General features: G+C 43.4%; 1 protein-coding gene across 1 annotated transcript in view; it reads left to right on the top strand.

The window, feature by feature from the left end:
* LOC106596671 (protein APCDD1) overlaps window positions 1-22,386 on the top strand; it is a 26,883-nt gene extending 4,497 nt beyond the window's left edge. The window contains exons 2-6 of the mRNA XM_082973035.1: window positions 17,413-17,599; window positions 20,145-20,355; window positions 20,523-20,699; window positions 20,936-21,083; window positions 21,217-22,386. Of these exons, the coding sequence (XP_082829161.1) occupies window positions 17,413-17,599; window positions 20,145-20,355; window positions 20,523-20,699; window positions 20,936-21,083; window positions 21,217-21,569 (1,076 nt within the window). The 3' untranslated portion in view covers window positions 21,570-22,386. The remainder of the gene's footprint in view (window positions 1-17,412; window positions 17,600-20,144; window positions 20,356-20,522; window positions 20,700-20,935; window positions 21,084-21,216) is intronic.
* Window positions 22,387-22,460: the final 74 nt, after the last annotated feature.

Here is a 22,460-nt window from a genome sequence, read left to right as displayed (position 1 = left end):
AAGATACAGGCGTCCTTCCTAACTCAGTAGCCAGAGAGGAAGGAAACCACTCAGGGATTTCACCATGAGGCCAATGGTGACATTAAAACAGTTACAGAGTTTAATGGCTGTGATAGGAGAAAACTGAGGATGGATCAACAACATTGTAGTTACTCCACAATACTAACCTAAATGACAGAGGGAAAAGAAGGAAACCTGTACAGAATAAAAAACATTCCAAAATGTGCATCCTGTTTTCAACATTTGTCCTGAGTACAAAGTGTTGGGCAAATCCAATACAACACATTACTAAGTAGCGCTATCCATATGTGGTGGCTGCATCATGTTATGTGTATGCTTGTAATTGTTAAGGACTGAGGAGTTTTTCAGGATAAAAAGAAACTGAATGGAGCTAAGCACAGGCAAAATCCTAGAGGAAAACCTGGTTCAGTCTGCTTTCCACCAGACACTGGGAGATGAATTCACCTTTTAGCAGGACAATAACCTAAAACACAAGGCCAAATATTTCATACCAAGAAGATAGTGAATGTTCCTGAGTGGCCGAGTTACAGTTTTGACCTAAATCTGCTTGAAAATCTATGGAAAGACCTGAAAACGGTTGCCTAGCAATTATCAACAACCAATTTGACAGAGCAAGAATAATGGGCAAATGGTGCACAATCCAGGTGTGGAAAGCTCTTAGAGACAGATTCACAGCTGTAATCGATGCCAAAGGTGCTTCTACAAAGTATTGATTGTGTGACTCAATTATGTTACTTATAGATGAGTTGGACATGAAGGTTGAAAATGCTATTATAGGTACCTATTATAGGTAACATTGAGGGGGTGATTCTTAAAAATAAAAGCGTAGCAGGAACAGCACCATCTAGTGGTCAGAACCTGGTACTATCAGGAACAGCACCATCTAGTGGTCAGAACCTGGTACTATCAGGAACAGCACCATCTAGTGGTCAGAACCTGGTACTATCAGGAACAGCACCATCTAGTGGTCAGAACCTGGTACTATCAGGAACAGCACCATCTAGTGGTCAGAACCTGGTACTATCAGGAACAGCACCATCTAGTGGTCAGAACCTGGTACTACCAGGAACAGCACCATCTAGTGGTCAGAACCTGGTACTATCAGGAACAGCACCATCTAGTGGTCAGAACCTGGTACTATCAGGAACAGCACCATCTAGTGGTCAGAACCTGGTACTATCAGGAACAGCACCATCTAGTGGTCAGAACCTGGTAATATCAGGAACAGCACCATCTAGTGGTCAGAACCTGGTACTATCAGGAACAGCACCATCTAGTGGTCAGAACCTGGTAATATCAGGAACAGCACCATCTAGTGGTCAGAACCTGGTACTACCAGGAACAGCACCATCTAGTGGTCAGAACCTGGTAATATCAGGAACAGCACCATCTAGTGGTCAGAACCTGGTACTATCAGGAACAGCACCATCTAGTGGTCAGAACCTGGTAATACCAGGAACAGCACCATCTAGTGGTCAGAACCTGGTAATATCAGGAACAGCACCATCTAGTGGTCAGAACCTGGTAATATCAGGAACAGCACCATCTAGTGGTCAGAACCTGGTAATATCAGGAACAGCACCATCTAGTGGTCAGAACCTGGTACTATCAGGAACAGCACCATCTAGTGGTCAGAACCTGGCAGAGGTGTGGACTCGAGTCACATGACTTGGACTCGAGTCACAAATATGATGACTTGCAACTCGACTTTGACTTTAACACCAATGACTCGTGACTTGACTTGGACTTGAGCCTCTACCTAACGGATTACAGTTTGAATCGGACAGCAGCCAATCAAATTGTGCGTGGCAGTGCAGAGGAACGTCGGAGGGTGAATTCAGATGGAGCCCTTGGAATGATGATACTCAAAATTATTATTTTTGGATATAAAGACAACGCTGTATCAACAAAAAAAAACGGATTGCAACATGCAAAACATGCGGGAAGAAAATTACAGACGGAGGCACAACAATTTCCAACTTTGTTCGACATTTGAATCTGCACAAAGAACGGTAAGTCGTGGCTAATATAGCCGACAGCGATCCATCACACGAGGTTGTGTGTTTATGAGTGTGTGTAACTTGTTTCATGAGTTTCTTTTTGCTGGCTTGTGATGTCTGGAGCCTGTATTGTTATGTGCTCTCCTCACTGCTTGCCTAGATTAGACTTGCAGATTGACTCGCCACCACGCTGTTTGGAGCTGGACAAGATCAAATGAGCACATTTGTGGCAGAGTGCCTCCTAGAATGGTTGTCTACTCTTCCTATCCTGCTGATTACGGCGAGTGCTTGAACCTCTGTGTTTATGCTTCACACAAATCCCACCATCCCCCTCTCTGCTGTCCTCCGCAGTTTTGAGCTTTCTCCGCTGATAATGAATGAAGAACGGCGGCTTATTTCATCTGAGGCACCGCATTCAGATACAGTTTTCCAGATAGAAGTGCAATATATAGATCTGTACTTGATTCTCTATTTTACACGGCAAAGGCTGTTGTAGGTGATGTATTTCTATGCAACCACCCCACACGACCCGACCCAGCCTACCACGCCTCTCCCGCTGTCACAGAGAGGGGGGGGGGGGGGGGGTCTTTCTCATGGCTACCCATGTATTTCCATGGAAATATAACGTTTATTTGGAAAGTAATAAATATATAGATATTTTTAAAAGCATTCATGATTTGTGTAAATGTAATATACTAACTATTACTCTTGTTAAAAATATGAAATGGTATTACTTTTGGTGAAGAGCACATTATGACTTGTTTAGGACTCAAAACTCAAAGTTTAGGACTTGAGACTTGCCTTGATACTTGACGGTGTTGACTTGAGACTTGATTCGGACTTGCCTGTCTTGACTTGGGACTTGACTTGGGACTTGAGTGCTAAGACTTAAGACTTACTTGTGACTTGTAAAACAATGACTTGGTCCCACCTCTGGAACCTGGTAATATCAGGAACAGCACCATCTAGTGGTCAGAACCTGGTAATATCAGGAACAGCACCATCTAGTGGTCAGAACCTGGTAATATCAGGAACAGCACCATCTAGTGGTCAGAACCTGGTAATATCAGGAACAGCACCATCTAGTGGTCAGAACCTGGTAATATCAGGATGTAGGATGGGACATAAACCTAATAACTTCAATGACTAATTTCTCTGACAAAATTAATTGAGAATACATTACATAGGATGAAGAAACAACACTCCAAGCCGTAGCTCCATGCTACTTGTTAGACATAGAGAAGTGATACTATGTATTTGTTGTTGAGGTGGGATTGGTGTGGTGTGGTGGGGGGGGGGGGGGGGGGTTGGGGGGGGGTCCATGGGCGGCTTTTGAGCATTTCTTACTCTTTGTTCGAAAAATGTCTGGTCCAAATCGGATGTTAGGTGCTATATTTATTTAGATAGTTTATATAACTAGGCAAGTCAGTTAATCTTGGGCAGGTGGGACGCTACCGTCCCACCCACGGTTCACACTATTCAACAGCCAGTGAAAAATCAGAGCGCCAAATTCAAAACAACAAAATGTCATAATTCAAAGTTCTCAAACATATGACTATTTTACACCATTTTAAAGGTACACTTCTCCTTAGTGTAACCACATTGTCCGATTTCAAAAAGGCTTTACGGCGAAAGCATAAAGTTAGATTATGTTAGGACAGGTACAACACAAGAAAAACCACACAGCCATTTTCCAAGCAGGAGAGGGGTCACAAATACCAGAAACTCAGCTAAAATTAAGCTCTAACCTTTGACGATCTTCATCAAATGACACTCCTAGGACTCAATGTTAGACAATACATATATGTTTTGTTCGATAAAGTTCATATTTATATCCAAAAACAGCATTTTACATTGGCGCTTGATGTTCCGAAAATATTTTGCCTCCAATACTGTCGGTGAATCAGCACAATAATTTACAAAAATACTCATCATAAACGTTGATAAAATATTAAACTGTTATTCAAAGAATTATAGATAACCATCTCCTTTATGCAACCGCTGTGACAGATTTCACAAAAGCTTCACGGGGAAAGCACACTTTGCAATAATCTGAGTACGGCGCTCAGAATAATACACCAGACAATATAGATACCCGCCATTTTGGAGTCATCTAAAATCATAAATAGCATTATAAATATTCACTCACCTTTGATGATCTTCATCAGAAGGCACTTCCAGGAATCCCAGGTCCACAATAAATGTTGTTTTGTTCGATAAAGTTCATAATTTATGTCCAAATACCTCCTTGTTGTTTGCAAGTTCAGTAAGCTACTCCAAATGTAGGAAGTGCTCCCAAAATTTCACGACGATAAGTACAAAAAAAAGTTATATTTACGTTCGTTGAAACATGTCAAACGTTGTATAGCATCAATCTTTAGGGTCTTTTTAACATAAAACTTCAATAATATTCCAACCGGACGATTCCAATGTCTTAAAAACGTTTTGGAACACAGCTACCTCATCACGTCAATGCGCGCCAATTAACTCATGTCATTTTCTGAGTCACCAACTTCCTGGCCTTCTTGTTCGCTCTCTGTTCACTGCAAAAGCCTGAAACTAGGTTCTAAAGACGGTTGACATCTAGTGGAAGCCTTAGGAAGTGCAAAATGAACCCTAAGTCACTGTGTGTTAGATAGACAATGACTTGAAAAGACTACAAGCACCAGATTTCCCACTTCCTGGTTGGATTTTTCTCAGGTTTTTGCTTGCCATATGAGTTCTGTTACACTCACAGACACCATTCAAACAGTTTTAGAAACTTCAGAGTGTTTTCTATCGAAATCTACTAATAATATACATATTCTAGTTCCTGGGCCCGAATAGTAGGCCGTTTAATTTGGGTACGTTTTTCATCCGCCCGTGAAAATACTGCCCCCTACCCTAGAGAAGTTAAGAACATATTCTTATTTACAATGACAGCCTAGGAACAGTGGGTTAACTGCCTTGTTCAGAGGCAGTTCTGGCTGTGCCGTGTAGAGAGGAACCAGACTCTGAGGGGTGACCAGTCCTCTTCTGGCTGTGCTGGGTAGAGAGGAACCAGACTCTGAGGGGTGGCTAGTCCTGGCTGTGCCGGGTAGAGAGGAACCAGACTCTGAGGGGTGGCTAGTTCTGGCTGTGCCGGGTAGAGAGGAACCAGACTGAGGGGTGGCCAGTCCTCTTCTGGCTGTGCCGGGTAGAGAGGAACCAGACTCTGATGGGTGGCCAGTCTTCTTCTGGCTGTGCCGGGTAGAGAGGAACCAGACTCTGATGGGTGGCCAGTCTTCTTCTGGCTGTGCCGGGTAGAGAGGAACCAGACTCTGATGCGTGGCCAGTCTTCTTCTGGCTGTGCCGGGTAGAGAGGAACCAGACTCTGATGGGTGGCCAGTCTTCTTCTGGCTGTGCCGGGTAGAGAGGAACCAGACTCTGATGGGTGGCCAGTCTTCTTCTGGCTGTGCCGGGTAGAGAGGAACCAGACTCTGATGGGTGGCCAGTCTTCTTCTGGCTGTGCCGGGTAGAGAGGAACCAGACTCTGATGGGTGGCCAGTCTTCTTCTGGCTGTGCCGGGTAGAGAGGAACCAGACTCTGATGGGTGGCCAGTCTTCTTCTGGCTGTGCCGGGTAGAGAGGAACCAGACTCTGATGGGTGGCCAGTCTTCTTCTGGCTGTGCCGGGTAGAGAGGAACCAGACTCTGATGGGTGGCCAGTCTTCTTCTGGCTGTGCCGGGTAGAGAGGAACCAGACTCTGATGGGTGGCCAGTCCTCTTCTGGCTGTGCCGGGTAGAGAGGAACCAGACTCTGATGGGTGGCCAGTCTTCTTCTGGCTGTGCCGGGTAGAGAGGAACCAGACTCTGATGGGTGGCCAGTCTTCTTCTGGCTGTGCCGGGTAGAGAGGAACCAGACTCTGATGGGTGGCCAGTCTTCTTCTGGCTGTGCCGGGTAGAGAGGAACCAGACTCTGATGGGTGGCCAGTCTTCTTCTGGCTGTGCCGGGTAGAGAGGAACCAGACTCTGATGGGTGGCCAGTCTTCTTCTGGCTGTGCCGGGTAGAGAGGAACCAGACTCTGATGGGTGGCCAGTCTTCTTCTGGCTGTGCCGGGTAGAGAGGAACCAGACTCTGATGGGTGGCCAGTCTTCTTCTGGCTGTGCCGGGTAGAGAGGAACCAGACTCTGATGGGTGGCCAGTCTTCTTCTGGCTGTGCCGGGTAGAGAGGAACCAGACTCTGATGGGTGGCCAGTCTTCTTCTGGCTGTGCCGGGTAGAGAGGAACCAGACTCTGATGGGTGGCCAGTCTTCTTCTGGCTGTGCCGGGTAGAGAGGAACCAGACTCTGATGGGTGGCCAGTCTTCTTCTGGCTGTGCCGGGTAGAGATTGGAAGAGTCCCTGGTCATTATTCAAGATGTTCAAACGTTCATATGTAGATAACCAGCAGGGTCAAATAATAATCACAGTGGTTATATAGCTCGCCAGCTTGTTGTCACAAAACCAGAAAATGAGTTCCTCTGATTCGTTCAGCCATTCCTATGGGGAAAAGAATGGGGTTCTGGGATATACGCCGAAAATAAGGTCAGAGGTTAACACAGGCTGAGGAGATCTTCTACATTTTGTTCTATGAGATAATATCAGTCAGTTAACATGACCGTTATTCATTATTAAGCCTTTATGTGCTTTATGTGTTTCATTGCAAAATTCTTCAAAATTCACAAAAAGTGACATTAGCTGATGAAGATTATCTCGTAGAAGAAAATGTATCAGATCTCCTAAGCCTGTATTTACCACAGACACCTAGAGGTTAGTGTTCTGTATCAGATCTCCTAAGCCTGTGTGTTTACCACAGACCTTACTTGCAGCGTTTATCCAAAAACCCTCCAAAAACACCATTCATTTTCCCCCATAGGCTTTGTCCATTAAACCATAGCAGAATTACTATTTCTCTCTATTTCTCTCCTGAGGTGCTGAGGTCAGCACCTCAGGAGTAAATGTCACTTGGCTTTTCATAGCCGAGCATTCAGAGTTAGAGACAGCAGGCGAGGCAAGTAAGTGAGAGAGAGAGAGAGAGAAAGAGAGGGTCAAAACAGCATGTCTGGGACAAGGTAGATCGTCCGGTGAACAGGTCCGGGTTCCATAGCTGCAGGCAGAACAGCAGAATGGATCAGCAGCACAACCATTTGGACTGGGGACAGCCAAGAGTCGTCAGGCCAGGTTGTCCTCAGGCATGGTCCTAGGAAAGAGAGAGAGAGAGGGAGATTTGAGAATTAGAGGGAGCATACCTAAGATCACACAAGACACCTGATAAGACAGGATAATTACACCAGATAGGACAGACTGACCTTAGTCCCCCGGCACATAGACTATTGCAGAATAGATATCAACATCCCATAGAAAATTTGTGGGCAGAACTGAAAAAGTGTGTGCGAGCAAGGAGGCCTACAAACCTGACTCAGTTACACCAGCTCTGTCAGGAGTAATGGGCCAAAATTCACCCAACTTATTGTGGGAAGCTTGTGGAAGGCTACCCGAAACGTTTGACCCAAGTTAAACAATTTAAAGGCGATGCTACCAAATACTAATTGAGTGTATGTAAACTTCTGACCCACTGGGAATGTGATGAAATAAATAAAAGCTGAAATAAATCATTCTCTCTACTATTATTCTGACCTTTCACATTCTTAAAATAAAGTGGTGATCCTAACTGACCTAAGACAAGGAATTTTTACTAGGATTAAATGTCAGTAATTGTGAAACTGAGTCTAAATGTATTCGGCTAAGGTGTATGTAAACTTCAGACTTCAACTGTAAGTATTTAAATCCATGTCTTCATATTTCAAGACTAATGCCATGATATTACAGTATTTAAGGTAAAGTTTTCAAGGCTGATATTACAGTATTACATGTAATAAATCTTCCTTGGAATGTGAGGTTGTAAGGCTTTCCTCTGGATGCTTAGAAATTCCTTGCCTCCAGCTCTGAAAATACTCATACCCTAAAGCCTCTCTATTGTTGAAGAAGGTTTTGTTATTGCATGTGGTGCACCGATGAAACTCTGACTGACTGACTGTTATTTCATGTGGTGCACCAATGGTAATCTGACTGACTGACTGACTGACTGTTATTTATTGGGGCGAAACAGATAGCCTAATGGTTAGAGCATTAGACTAGTAACCGGAAGGTTGCGAGATCGAATCCCTGAGCTGACAAGGTCAGAACTCTGACTATCTATCAGTCTTGGTACAGACCTTCACCAAACTTGATTAGAGTCCACCTGTGGTATATTCAATTGATTGGACATGATTTGGAAAGGCACACACCTGTCTATATAAGGTCCCACAGTTGACAGTGCATGTCAGAGCAAAAACCAAACCATGAGGTCAAAGGATTTGTCCGTAGAGCTGTCGGGGGCACAGATCTGAGGAAGGGTACCAAAATATTTCTGCAGCATTGAAGGTCCCCAAGAACACAGTGGCCTCCATCATTCTTAAATGGGAGAAGTTTGGAACCACCAAGACTCTTCCTAGAGCTGGCCGCTCGGCCAAACTGAACAATTGGGGAGAAGGACCTTGGTCAGGGAGGTGAACAAGAACCTGATGCTCACTCTGACAGAGCTCCAGAGTTCCTCTGTGGAGATGGGAGAACCTTCCAGAAGGACAACCATCTCTGCAGCACTCCACCAATCAGGCCTTTATGGTAGAGTGGCCAGACAGAAGCCACTCCTCAGTAAAAGGAACATGACAGCCCGCTTGGAGTTTGCCAAAAGGCACCTACAGACTCTCAGACCATGAGAAACAAGATTCTCTGGTCTGATGAAACCAAGATTGAACTCTTTGGCCTGAATGCCAGACCTGGCACTATCCCTCCAGTGAAGCATGGTGGTGGCAGCATCATGCTGTGGGGATGTTTTTCATCGGGAAGGAACTGGGAGACTAGTCAGGATCGAGGCAAAGATTAACGGAGCAAAGTACAGAGAGATCGTTGATGAAAACCTGTTCCAGAACGCTCAGGACCTCAGACTGGGGCGAAGGTTCACCTTCCAACAGGCTCAACGACCCTAAGCACACAGCCAAGACAACGCAGGAGTGGCTTCGGGACAAGGCTGTGATGTAACAAAAGTCCAGGGATCTGAATACCTTTTGAAGCCACTGTATATGATCTAACCCTATTTTTATGGCCATTTAATTTCAGTGAGACTGAAAAAAAAGATCAATAGATAATCTCTCTTCAATCCAGGAGTAGGTTTAGGCCCAGATTCAAACCATAGCACTGAAGATCCTTCCTATATAGCGAGATTGAAATTTGAAGGCAGTGAATTCACGGTAAATGCTGCATATGTTGGTTCAATCGGAAATTACATTTACATTAAAATCATGTTATAGAACAGATCATCTTGTTATATAACAGATCATCCTGTTTTAGAACAGATCATCCTGTTATAGAACAGATCATCCTATTATAGAACAGATCATCCTGTTATAGAACAGATCATCATGTTATAGAACAGATCATCCTGTTATAGAACAGATCATATAGAACAGATCATCCTGTTATAGAACAGATCATCCTGGTATAGAACAGATCATCCTGTTATAGAACAGATCATATAGAACAGATCATCCTATTATAGAACAGATCATCCTGTTATAGAACAGATCATCCTATTATAGAACAGATCATCCTGTTATAGAACAGATCATCCTGTTAGAGAACAGATCATCCTGTTATAGAACAGATCATATAGAACAGATCATCCTGTTATAGAACAGATCATCCTGTTAGAGAACAGATCATCCTGTTATAGAACAGATCATCCTGTTATAGAACAGATCATCATGTTATAGAACAGATCATCCTGTTATAGAACAGATCATCCTGTTATAGAACAGATCATATAGAACAGATCATCCTATTATAGAACAGATCATCATGTTATAGAACAGATCATCCTGTTATAGAACAGATCATCATGTTATAGAACAGATCATCATGTTATAGAACAGATCATCCTGTTATAGAACAGATCATATAGAACAGATAATCCTGTTATAGAACAGATCATCATGTTATAGAACAGATCATCATGTTATAGAACAGATCATCCTGTTATAGAACAGATCATCCTGTTATAGAACAGATCATCATGTTATAGAACAGATCATCATGTTATAGATCATCCTGTTATAGAACAGATCATCTGTTATAGAACAGATCATATAGAACAGATCATCCTGTTATAGAACAGATCATATAGAACAGATCATCCTGGTATAGAACAGATCATCATGTTATAGAACAGATCATCATGTTATAGAACAGATCATCATGTTATAGAACAGATCATATAGAACAGATCATCCTGTTATAGAACAGATCATCATGTTATAGAACAGATCATATAGAACAGATCATCCTGTTATAGAACAGATCATATAGAACAGATCATCCTGTTATAGAACAGATCATCCTGTTATAGAACAGATCATCATGTTATAGAACAGATCATCCTGTTATAGAACAGATCATATAGAACAGATCATCCTGTTATAGAACAGATCATCCTGTTATAGAACATATCATCCTGTTATAGAACAGATCATCCTGTTATAGAACAGATCATCATGTTTTAGAACAGATCATCCTGTTATAGAACAGATCATCCTGTTATAGAACAGATCATATAGAGCAGATCATCCTGTTATAGAACAGATCATCCTGTTATAGAACAGATCATCCTATTATAGAACAGATCATCCTGTTATAGAACAGATCATCATGTTATAGAACAGATCATCCTGTTATAGAACAGATCATCCTGTTATAGAACAGATCATATAGAACAGATCATCCTATTATAGAACAGATCATCCTGTTATAGAACAGATCATCCTGTTTTAGAACAGATCATCCTGTTATAGAACAGATCATCATGTTATAGAACAGATCATCCTGTTATAGAACAGATCATCCTGTTATAGATCATCTTGTTATAGAACAGATCATCATGTTATAGAACAGATCATCATGTTATAGAACAGATCATCATGTTATAGAACAGATCATATAGAACAGATCATCCTGTTATAGAACAGAACATCATGTTATAGAACAGATCATCCTGTTATAGAACAGATCATCATGTTATAGAACAGATCATATAGAACAGATCATCCTGTTATAGAACAGATCATCCTGTTATAGAACAGAACATCATGTTATAGAACAGATCATCCTGTTATAGAACAGATCATCCTGTTATAGAGCAGATCATCCTGTTATAGAACAGATCATCCTGTTATAGAACAGATCATCCTGTTATAGAACAGATCATCCTGTTTTAGAACAGATCATCCTGTTATAGAACAGATCATCATGTTATAGATCATCCTGTTATTGAACAGATCATCCTGTTATAGAACAGATCATCATATTATAGAACAGATCATCCTGTTTTAGAACAGATCATCCTGTTATAGAACAGATCATCTGTTATAGAACAGATCATCCTGTTATAGAGCAGATCATCATATTATAGAACAGATCATCCTGTTATAGAACAGATCATCCTATTATAGAACAGATCATCCTGTTATAGAACAGATCATCATGTTATAGAACAGATCATCCTGTTATAGAACAGATCATCCTGTTTTAGAACATATCATCCTGTTATAGAACAGATCATCCTGTTATAGAACAGAACATATAGAACAGATCATCCTGTTATAGAACAGATCATCATGTTATAGAACAGATCATCCTGTTATAGAACAGAACATCATGTTATAGAACAGATCATCCTGTTATAGAACAGATCATCCTGTTATAGAGCAGATCATCCTGTTATAGAACAGATCATCCTGTTTTAGAACAGATCATCCTGTTATAGAACAGATCATCATGTTATAGATCATCCTGTTATTGAACAGATCATCCTGTTATAGAACAGATCATCATGTTATAGAACAGATCATCCTGTTATAGAACAGATCATCCTGTTTTAGAACAGATCATATAGAGCAGATCATCCTGTTATAGAACAGATCATCATGTTATAGAACAGATCATCCTGTTTTAGAACAGATCATATAGAGCAGATCATCCTGTTATAGAACAGATCATCCTGTTTTAGAACAGATCATCATGTTATAGAACAGATCATCCTGTTATAGAACAGATCATCCTGTTATAGAACAGATCAACCTGTTATAGAACAGATCATCTGTTATAGAACAGATCATCATGTTATAGAACAGATCATCATGTTATAGAACAGATCATATAGAACAGATCATCCTGTTATAGAACAGATCATATAGAACAGATCATCCTGTTATAGAACAGATCATCCTGTTATAGAACAGATCATCATGTTATAGAACAGATCATCCTGTTATAGAACAGATCATATAGAACAGATCATCCTGTTATAGAACAGATCATCCTGTTATAGAACATATCATCCTGTTATAGAACAGATCATCCTGTTATAGAACAGATCATCATGTTTTAGAACAGATCATCCTGTTATAGAACAGATCATCCTGTTATAGAACAGATCATATAGAGCAGATCATCCTGTTTTAGAACAGATCATCCTGTTATAGAACAGATCATCCTGTTATAGAACAGATCATCCTGTTATAGAACAGATCATCCTGTTATAGAACAGATCATCCTGTTATAGAACAGATCATCCTGTTATAGAACAGATCATCGTGTTATAGTACAGATCATATAGAACAGATCATCATGTTATAGAACAGATCATCCTGTTATAGAACAGATCATCCTATTATAGAACAGATCATCCTGTTATAGAACAGATCATCATGTTATAGAACAGATCATCCTGTTATAGAACAGATCATCCTGTTATAGAACAGATCATATAGAACAGATCATCCTATTATAGAACAGATCATCCTGTTATAGAACAGATCATCCTGTTTTAGAACAGATCATCCTGTTATAGAACAGATCATCATGTTATAGAACAGATCATCCTGTTATAGAACAGATCATCCTGTTATAGATCATCTTGTTATAGAACAGATCATCATGTTATAGAACAGATCATATAGAACAGATCATCCTGTTATAGAACAGATCATCATGTTATAGAACAGATCATCATGTTATAGAACAGATCATCATGTTATAGAACAGATCATATAGAACAGATCATCCTGTTATAGAACAGATCATCCTGTTATAGAACAGAACATCATGTTATAGAACAGATCATCCTGTTATAGAACAGATCATCCTGTTATAGAGCAGATCATCCTGTTATAGAACAGATCATCCTGTTATAGAACAGATCATCCTGTTATAGAACAGATCATCCTGTTTTAGAACAGATCATCCTGTTATAGAACAGATCATCATGTTATAGATCATCCTGTTATTGAACAGATCATCCTGTTATAGAACAGATCATCATATTATAGAACAGATCATCCTGTTTTAGAACAGATCATCCTGTTATAGAACAGATCATCTGTTATAGAACAGATCATCCTGTTATAGAGCAGATCATCATATTATAGAACAGATCATCCTGTTATAGAACAGATCATCCTATTATAGAACAGATCATCCTGTTATAGAACAGATCATCATGTTATAGAACAGATCATCCTGTTATAGAACAGATCATCCTGTTTTAGAACATATCATCCTGTTATAGAACAGATCATCCTGTTATAGAACAGAACATATAGAACAGATCATCCTGTTATAGAACAGATCATCATGTTATAGAACAGATCATCCTGTTATAGAACAGAACATCATGTTATAGAACAGATCATCCTGTTATAGAACAGATCATCCTGTTATAGAGCAGATCATCCTGTTATAGAACAGATCATCCTGTTTTAGAACAGATCATCCTGTTATAGAACAGATCATCATGTTATAGATCATCCTGTTATTGAACAGATCATCCTGTTATAGAACAGATCATCATGTTATAGAACAGATCATCCTGTTATAGAACAGATCATCCTGTTTTAGAACAGATCATATAGAGCAGATCATCCTGTTATAGAACAGATCATCATGTTATAGAACAGATCATCCTGTTTTAGAACAGATCATATAGAGCAGATCATCCTGTTATAGAACAGATCATCCTGTTATAGAACATATCATCCTGTTATAGAACAGATCATCCTGTTATAGAACAGATCATCCTGTTATAGAACAGATCATCCTGTTATAGAACAGATCAACCTGTTATAGAACAGATCATCTGTTATAGAACAGATCATCATGTTATAGAACAGATCATCCTGTTATAGAACAGATCATCCTGTTATAGAACAGATCAACCTGTTATAGAACAGATCATCTGTTATAGAACAGATCATCCTGTTATAGAACAGATCATCTGTTATAGAACAGATCATCCTGTTATAGAACAGATCATCATGTTATAGAACAGATCATCCTGTTATAGAACAGAACATCCTGTTTTAGAACAGATCATATAGAGCAGATCATCATGTTATAGAACAGATCATCCTGTTATAGAACAGATCATCTGTTATAGAACAGATCATCCTGTTATAGAACAGATCATCATGTTATAGAACAGATCATCCTGTTATAGAACAGGTCATCCTGTTATAGAACAGATCATATAGAACAGATCATCCTGTTATAGAACAGATCATCCTGTTATAGAACAGATCATCCTGTTATAGAACAGATAATCCTGTTATAGAACAGATCATCATGTTATAGAACAGATCATCCTGTTTTAGAACATATCATCCTGTTATAGAACAGATCATCTGTTATAGAACAGATCATCCTGTTATAGAGCAGATCATCATGTTATAGAACAGATCATCCTGTTATAGAACAGATCATCCTATTATAGAACAGATCATCCTGTTATAGAACAGATCATCATGTTATAGAACAGATCATCCTGTTATAGAACAGATCATCCTGTTATAGAACAGATCATCCTGTTTTAGAACAGATCATCATGTTATAGAACAGATCATCCTGTTATAGAACAGATCATCCTGTTATAGAACAGATCATCATGTTATAGAACAGATCATCCTGTTATAGAACAGATCATCATGTTATAGAACAGATCATCCTGTTATAGAACAGATCATCCTGTTATAGAACAGATCATCCTGTTTTAGAACAGATCATCATGTTATAGAACAGATCATCCTGTTATAGAACAGATCATATAGAACAGATCATCCTGTTATAGAACAGATCATCCTGTTATAGAACAGATCATCCTGTTATAGAACAGATCATCCTGTTATAGAACAGATCATCCTGTTATTGAACAGATCATATAGAACAGATCATCCTATTATAGAACAGATCATCCTGTTATAGAACAGATCATCATGTTATAGAACAGATCATCATGTTATAGATCATCCTGTTATAGAACAGATCATCCTGTTTTAGAACAGATCATATAGAGCAGATCATCCTGTTATAGAACAGATCATCATGTTATAGAACAGATCATATAGAGCAGATCATCCTGTTATAGAACAGATCATCATGTTATAGAACAGATCATCCTGTTATAGAACATATCATCCTGTTATAGAGCAGCTCATCCTGTTATAGAACAGATCATATAGAACAGATCATCCTGTTATAGAACAGATCATCATGTTATAGAACAGATCATCATGTTATAGAACAGATCATCATGTTATAGAACAGATCATCCTGTTATAGAACAGATCATCCTGTTATAGAGCAGCTCATCCTGTTATAGAACAGATCATATAGAACAGATCATCCTGTTATAGAACAGATCATATAGAACAGATCATCCTGTTATAGAACAGATCATCATGTTATAGAACAGATCATCCTGTTATAGAACAGATCATCCTGTTATAGAACAGATCATCCTGTTATAGAACAGATCATCATGTTATAGAACAGATCATCCTGTTATAGAACAGATCATCCTGTTATAGAACAGATCATCCTGTTATAGAACAGATCATCCTGTTATAGAACAGATCATCCTGTTATAGAACAGATCATCATGTTATAGAACAGATCATCATGTTATAGATCATCCTGTTATAGAACAGATCTTCCTGTTATAGAACAGATCATATAGAACAGATCATCCTGTTATAGAACAGATCATATAGAACAGATCATCCTGTTATAGAACAGATCATCCTGTTATAGAACAGATCATCCTGTTATAGAACAGATCATCCTGTTATAGAACAGATCATCATGTTATAGAACAGATCATCCTGTTATAGAACAGATCATCCTGTTATAGAACAGATCTAGAATACAGGTGTAGACCTTACAGTGAAATGCTTACTTTTGACCCCCTAAACAACAATGCAGTTTAAAAAAAACGTAGATAAGAATAAGAAATTAAAGTAACAAGTAATTAAAGAGCAGCAATAAAATAACAATAGTGAGGCTATATACAGGGTGGTACCGGTACAGAGTCAATGTGGAGGTTATATACAGGGGGTACCGGTACAGAGTCAATGTGGAGGCTATATACAGGGGGTACCGGTACAGAGTCAATGTGGAGGCTATATACAGGGGGGTACCGGTACAGAGTCAATGTGGAGGCTATATACAGGGGGTACCGGTACAGAGTCAATGTGGAGGCTATATACAGGGGGTACCGGTACAGAGTCAATGTGGAGGCTATATACAGGGGGTACCGGTACAGAGTCAATGTGGAGGCTATATACAGGGGGTACCGGTACAGAGTCAATGTGGAGGCTATATACAGGGGGTACCGGTACAGAGTCAATGTGGAGGCTATATACAGGGGGTACCGGTACAGAGTCAATGTGGAGGCTATATACAGGGTGGTACCGGTACAGAGTCAATGTGGAGGCTATATACAGGGGGTACCGGTACAGAGTCAATGTGGAGGCTATATACAGGGGGTACCGGTACAGAGTCAATGTGGAGGCTATATACAGGGGGTACCGGTACAGAGTCAATGTGGAGGCTATATACAGGGGGGTACCGGTACAGAGTCAATGTGGAGGCTATATACAGGGAGTACTTGTACAGAGTCAATGTGGAGGCTTAATACAGGGGGTACCGGTACAGAGTCAATGTGGAGGCTATATACAGGGGGTACCGGTACAGAGTCAATGTGGAGACTATATACAGGGTGTTACGGTACAGAGTCAATGTGGAGACTATATACAGGGAGTACCGGTACAGAGTCAATGTGGAGGCTATATACAGGGGGTACCGGTACAGAGTCAATGTGGAGACTATATACAGGGGGTACCGGTACAGAGTCAATGTGGAGACTATATACAGGGTGAGGACTGAGGGTTTGTAACCTGTTGTCTCTGTTGTCTCCCATTAGGTTGGGCTGAGGGTTTGTAACCTGTTGTCTCTGTTGTCTCCCATTAGGTTGGGCTGAGGGTTCGTCCCTCCACTACTCAGAGGGCCGCTCCAATCGCCTGCTGTCCCTGGAGAAGATGTTTGGTCGTCCTGCTAAAGACTCCCAGTGTCACCACATGCTGAAGCATCTCCACCACGGGGCCCGCATCACCGTCCAGATTCCCCCCAACATAGAGGGCCACTGGGTCTCCACCAGGTACGACGAAACCAGGCGCCAACCCTAAACTCAACCCTAACTCTAATCCTAACCCTAACTCTAATCTTAACCCTAACTCTAATCCTAACCCTAGCCTCAACCCTAACTCTAATCCTAACCCTAGCCTCAACCCTAACTCTAATCCTAACCCTAACTCCAACCCTAACCCTAGCCTCAACCCTAACCCTAGCTCTAATCCTAGCTCTAATCATAACCCTAACTCCAAACCTAACACTAGCCTCAACCCTAACTCTAATCCTAACTCTAATCCTAACCCTAACTCTAACCCTAACTCTAATCCTAATCCTAACTCTAATCCTAACCCTAACTCTAATCCTAACCCCCAACCTTAACGCAACATACAGTGACATTGGCGGTGGTATTCAATCAAAGATGCGCTGTAGACAAGCACATTTCTTTTAACTTTTAAGGTCATTTACAGTTGAACCGAAATCTGTTGTGCAGTGTGCTTTTGACTGAATTCCCGTCTCCACCAGATACACTTTCTGTCTGGGGGGAGTCCTCTTCCAATCCACCTTTCTCTAAGTCATCTCCCCATCCACCTCTCTCTAAGTCCTCTCCCCATCCACCTCTCTCTAAGTCCTCTCCCCCATCCACCTCTCTCTAAGTCCTCTCCCCATCCACCTCTCTCTAAGTCCTCTCCCCATCCACCTCTCTCTAACTCCTCTCCCCATCCACCTCTCTCTAAGACCTCTCCCCATCCATCTCTCTCTAAGTCCTGTCCCCCATCCATCTCTCTCTGTCCTCTCCCCATCCACCTCTCTAAGTCATCTCCCCATCCACCTCTCTCTAAGTCCTCTCCCCATCCACCTCTCTCTAAGTCCTCTCCCCCATCCACCTCTCTCTAAGTCCTCTCCCCATCCACCTCTCTCTAAGTCCTCTCCCCATCCACCTCTCTCTAAGTCCTCTCCCCATCCACCTCTCTAAGGTCCTCTCCCCATCCAACTCTCTAAGTCCTCTCCCCATCCACTTCTCTAAGTCCTGTCCCCCATCCATCTCTCTCTGTCCTCTCCCCATCCACCTCTCTAAGTCCTCTCCCCATCCACCTCTCTCTAAGTCCTGTCCCCCATCCATCTCTCTCTGTCCTCTCCCCATCCACCTCTCTAAGTCCTCTCCCCATCCAACTCTCTAAGTCCTCTCCCCCATCCATCTCTCTCTAAGTCCTCTCCCCATCCATCTCTCTCTAACTCCTCTCCCCATCCACCTCTCTCTAAGTCCTCTCCCCATCCATCTCTCTCTAAGTCCTCTCCCCATCCACCTCTCTCTAACTTCTCTCCCCCATCCACCTCTCTCTAAGTCCTCTCCCCATCCACCTCTCTCTAAGTCCTCTCCCCCATCCACCTCTCTCTAAGTCCTCTCCCCATCCACCTCTCTCTAAGTCCTCTCCCCATCCACCTCTCTCTAAGTCCTCTCCCCATCCACCTCTCTCTAACTCCTCTCCCCCATCCACCTCTCTAAGTCCTCTCCCCATCCACCCCTCTCTAACTTCTCTCCCCATCCATCTCTCTCTAAGTCCTCTCCCCCATCCACCTCTAACTCCTCTCCCCATCCACCTCTCTCTAAGTCCTCTCCCCATCCACCTCTCTCTAAGTCCTCTCCCCATCCACCTCTCTCTAACTCCTCTCCCCCATCCACCTCTCTCTAAGTCCTCTCCCCATCCACCTCTCTCTAAGTCCTCTCCCCATCCACCTCTCTCTAAGTCCTCTCCCCCATCCACCTCTAACTCCTCTCCCCATCCACTCTCTCTAACGCCTCTCCCATCCACCTCTCTCTAAGATCTTTCACCATCCACCTCTCTCTAAGTCCTCTCCCCATCCACCTCTCTCTAAGTCCTCTCCCCATCCACCTCTCTCTAAGTCCTCTCCCCATCCACCTCTCTCTAAGTCCTCTCCCCATCCACCTCTAACTCCTCTCCCCATCCACCTCTCTCTAACTCCTCTCCCCATCCACCACTCTCTAAGTCCTCTCCCCATCCACCTCTCTCTAAGTCCTCTCCCCATCCACCTCTCTCTAACTCCTCTCCCCCATCCACCTCTCTAAGTCCTCTCCCCATCCACCCCTCTCTAACTTCTCTCCCCATCCATCTCTCTCTAAGTCCTCTCCCCCATCCATCTCTAACTCCTCTCCCCATCCACCTCTCTCTAACTCCTCTCCCCATCCACCTCTCTCTAACTCCTCTCCCCCATCCACCTCTCTCTAAGTCCTCTCCCCATCCACCTCTCTCTAAGTCCTCTCCCCCATCCACCTCTCTCTAAGTCCTCTCCCCATCCACCTCTCTCTAAGTCCTCTCCCCATCCATCTCTAAGTCCTCTCCCATCCACCTCTCTCTAAGTCCTCTCCCCCATCCACCTCTAACTCCTCTCCCCATCCACCTCTCTCTAACTCCTCTCCCCCATCCACCTCTCTCTAAGTCCTCTCCCCATCCATCTCTAAGTCCTCTCCCCATCCACCCCTCTCTAACTCCTCTCCCCATCCACCCCTCTCTAACTCCTCTCCCCCATCCATCTCTCTCTCCGTCTGCCAGCTGTGAGGTGCGTCCTGGCCCAGAGTTCCTGACGCGGTCGTACCGGTTCTTCCCCAACAACACGTTCCAGGCCAACCAGTTCTACTACAGGGACAACCACTGCACCACCCCCACCTACACCCTGGTAGTCCGGGGACGGCTGAGGCTTAGACAGGCCTCCTGGATCATCAGAGGAGGAACAGAGGCTGACTACCAGCTCCACCGCACACAGGTAGGAGGGTGTGTCTTCCAGCGTGACTGTGTGTGTGTGTGTGTGTGTGTGTGTGTGTGTGTGTGTGTGTGTGTGTGTGTGTGTGTGTGTGTGTGTGTGTGTGTGTGTGTGTGTGTGTGTGTGTGTGTGTGTTTATACAGTACATGTGTATCTATCCCACTACCCAGGTGGTGTGTCACAGTGCAGAGGTGGCCAAGGACCTGAGCCAGCGGTTGAACCGGAGCTGTCGGGGCGCCGTGAGGAGCAAAGCACCATGGGAACCCAATGTAAACTATGAGCTGTGGAGTGAAGAGGGCGGCTGTGACTGCTCCAGGGAGCTCAACTTCTCCATGCACGAGCTGCAGGTTAGCGAGGAGGGCTACTAACTGGAAGGTGGCCAGGTTCAAATCCCACGCCAGACTAAATCTGGTTGAGCAAGGCACTTGAGGCTTAGAAACTACCCTCTGCTCAGACCACACCAACCTGCCTGTTTATGTCTTTCCAAGGGAGAAAGTAGAAGACAATACATTTATGTTGGACATTCTTCTTCTTCTTCTTGCCCCCCCCCCCCCAACCCCTTCTTCTTCTTCTCCCCCTGCAGCTGCAGCGAGTGGAGAAACAGTACCTCCATCATAACGTGGACCACCTGGTTGAGGAGCTGTTTCTGGGAGACATCCACACGGAGAAATCCCAGAGGATTTATTATAGGCCGTCTAGCTATCAGGCTGCGTTACAACATGCTAAGGTTGGTACTTTATTGTATATCGTTGTGTGTGTGTGTGTGTGTGTGTGTGTGTGTGTGTGTGTGTGTGTGTGTGTGTGTGTGTGTGTGTGTAGTGTGTACTCTGTAGTGTGATAACTCCACACTGACCGTGCCCAGAGGATGTGCTACAGACCCTCTAGTCCGCCTCCCGCACACAGAGTACGAGCTGTTCCGGATGGAACAGGACTCCCACGGACGGTGCCTCCTTTACAACGGACAGAGACCCTCCGACGGGTCCAGCCCCGACCGGCCGGATAAACGAGCGACCTCGTACCAGATGCCCCTGGTCAAGTGTTCCGCTAGCAGCCAGAGGTCAGAGGCCATGGGAGAGGAGGATGAAGACCGACACCTGAGGCTGAGTAATGGTGGAACCGGTGGAACCGGTGGAACACCGTGGAACCGGAACAGCAGGAACGTTGCTGCGGTTCTCGCATCGTTGGTTTCACTTCTGTTGTTCCGTTGCCATTGTTAATGAACAGACTGACTGACTGACTAAAGTCTGTATTTTTTTTTTTACACAGAGACACTGACGAGAGACATTATAGTGTGAATGTGTACTGTGGAACATGAGAGAGGATTCTATTCTGCCCCTGAGATTACTACCTACTGTAGCTTCTACCCTGTGGGAAAGGAGACTGCTTCGGTGACTTGACGCACTTGAACTTTTGAAAGCTCTTTTGGCTCCTTGAGCGTTGTGGAAGCTATGGAAGCTGGGGGTTGACAAGGTGGAGAGCAAGTGGCGAGAGGAAGGAGAGTGGAGAGAGGAAGGAGAGTGGAGAGAGAGTGGAGAGTGGAGAGAGGAAGGACGAGTGGAGAGAGGAAGGAAGAGTGGAGAGAGGAAGGAGAGTGGAGAGAGGAGGACGAGTGGAGAGAGGAGGGCGAGTGGAGAGAGGAAGGAGAGAGGAAGGAGAGTGGAGAGAGTGAGGGCGAGTGGAGAGAGTGAGGGCGAGTGGAGAGAGGAGGGCGAGTGGAGAGAGGAGGGCGAGTGGAGAGTGGAGAGAGGAGGGAGAGTGGAGAGAGGAGGATGAGTGGAGAGAGGAGGACGAGTGGAGAGTGGAGGGCGAGTGGAGAGAGGAAGGAGAGTGGAGAGAGGAGGACGAGTGGAGAGAGGAGGGAGAGTGGAGAGAGGAAGGAGAGTGGAGAGAGGAGGGAGAGTGGAGAGAGGAGGACGAGTGGAGAGAGGAAGGACGAGTGGAGAGAGGAAGGGCGAGTGGAGAGAGGAGGGCGAGTGGAGAGAGGAGGGCGAGTGGAGAGGAAGGAGAGTGGAGAGAGGAGGGCGAGTGGAGAGAGGAGGCCGAGAGGAGAGAGGGAGGGCGAGGTGGAGAGAGGGGAGGGCGAGAGTGGAGAGAGGGGAGGGGCGAGT

Source organism: Salmo salar, chromosome 03 (assembly GCF_965601325.2).
Source record: "Salmo salar chromosome 03, fSalSal1, whole genome shotgun sequence".
In the NCBI taxonomy this organism is placed as follows: domain Eukaryota; kingdom Metazoa; phylum Chordata; class Actinopteri; order Salmoniformes; family Salmonidae; genus Salmo; species Salmo salar.
This window is presented reverse-complemented; position numbering and strand designations above follow the sequence as displayed.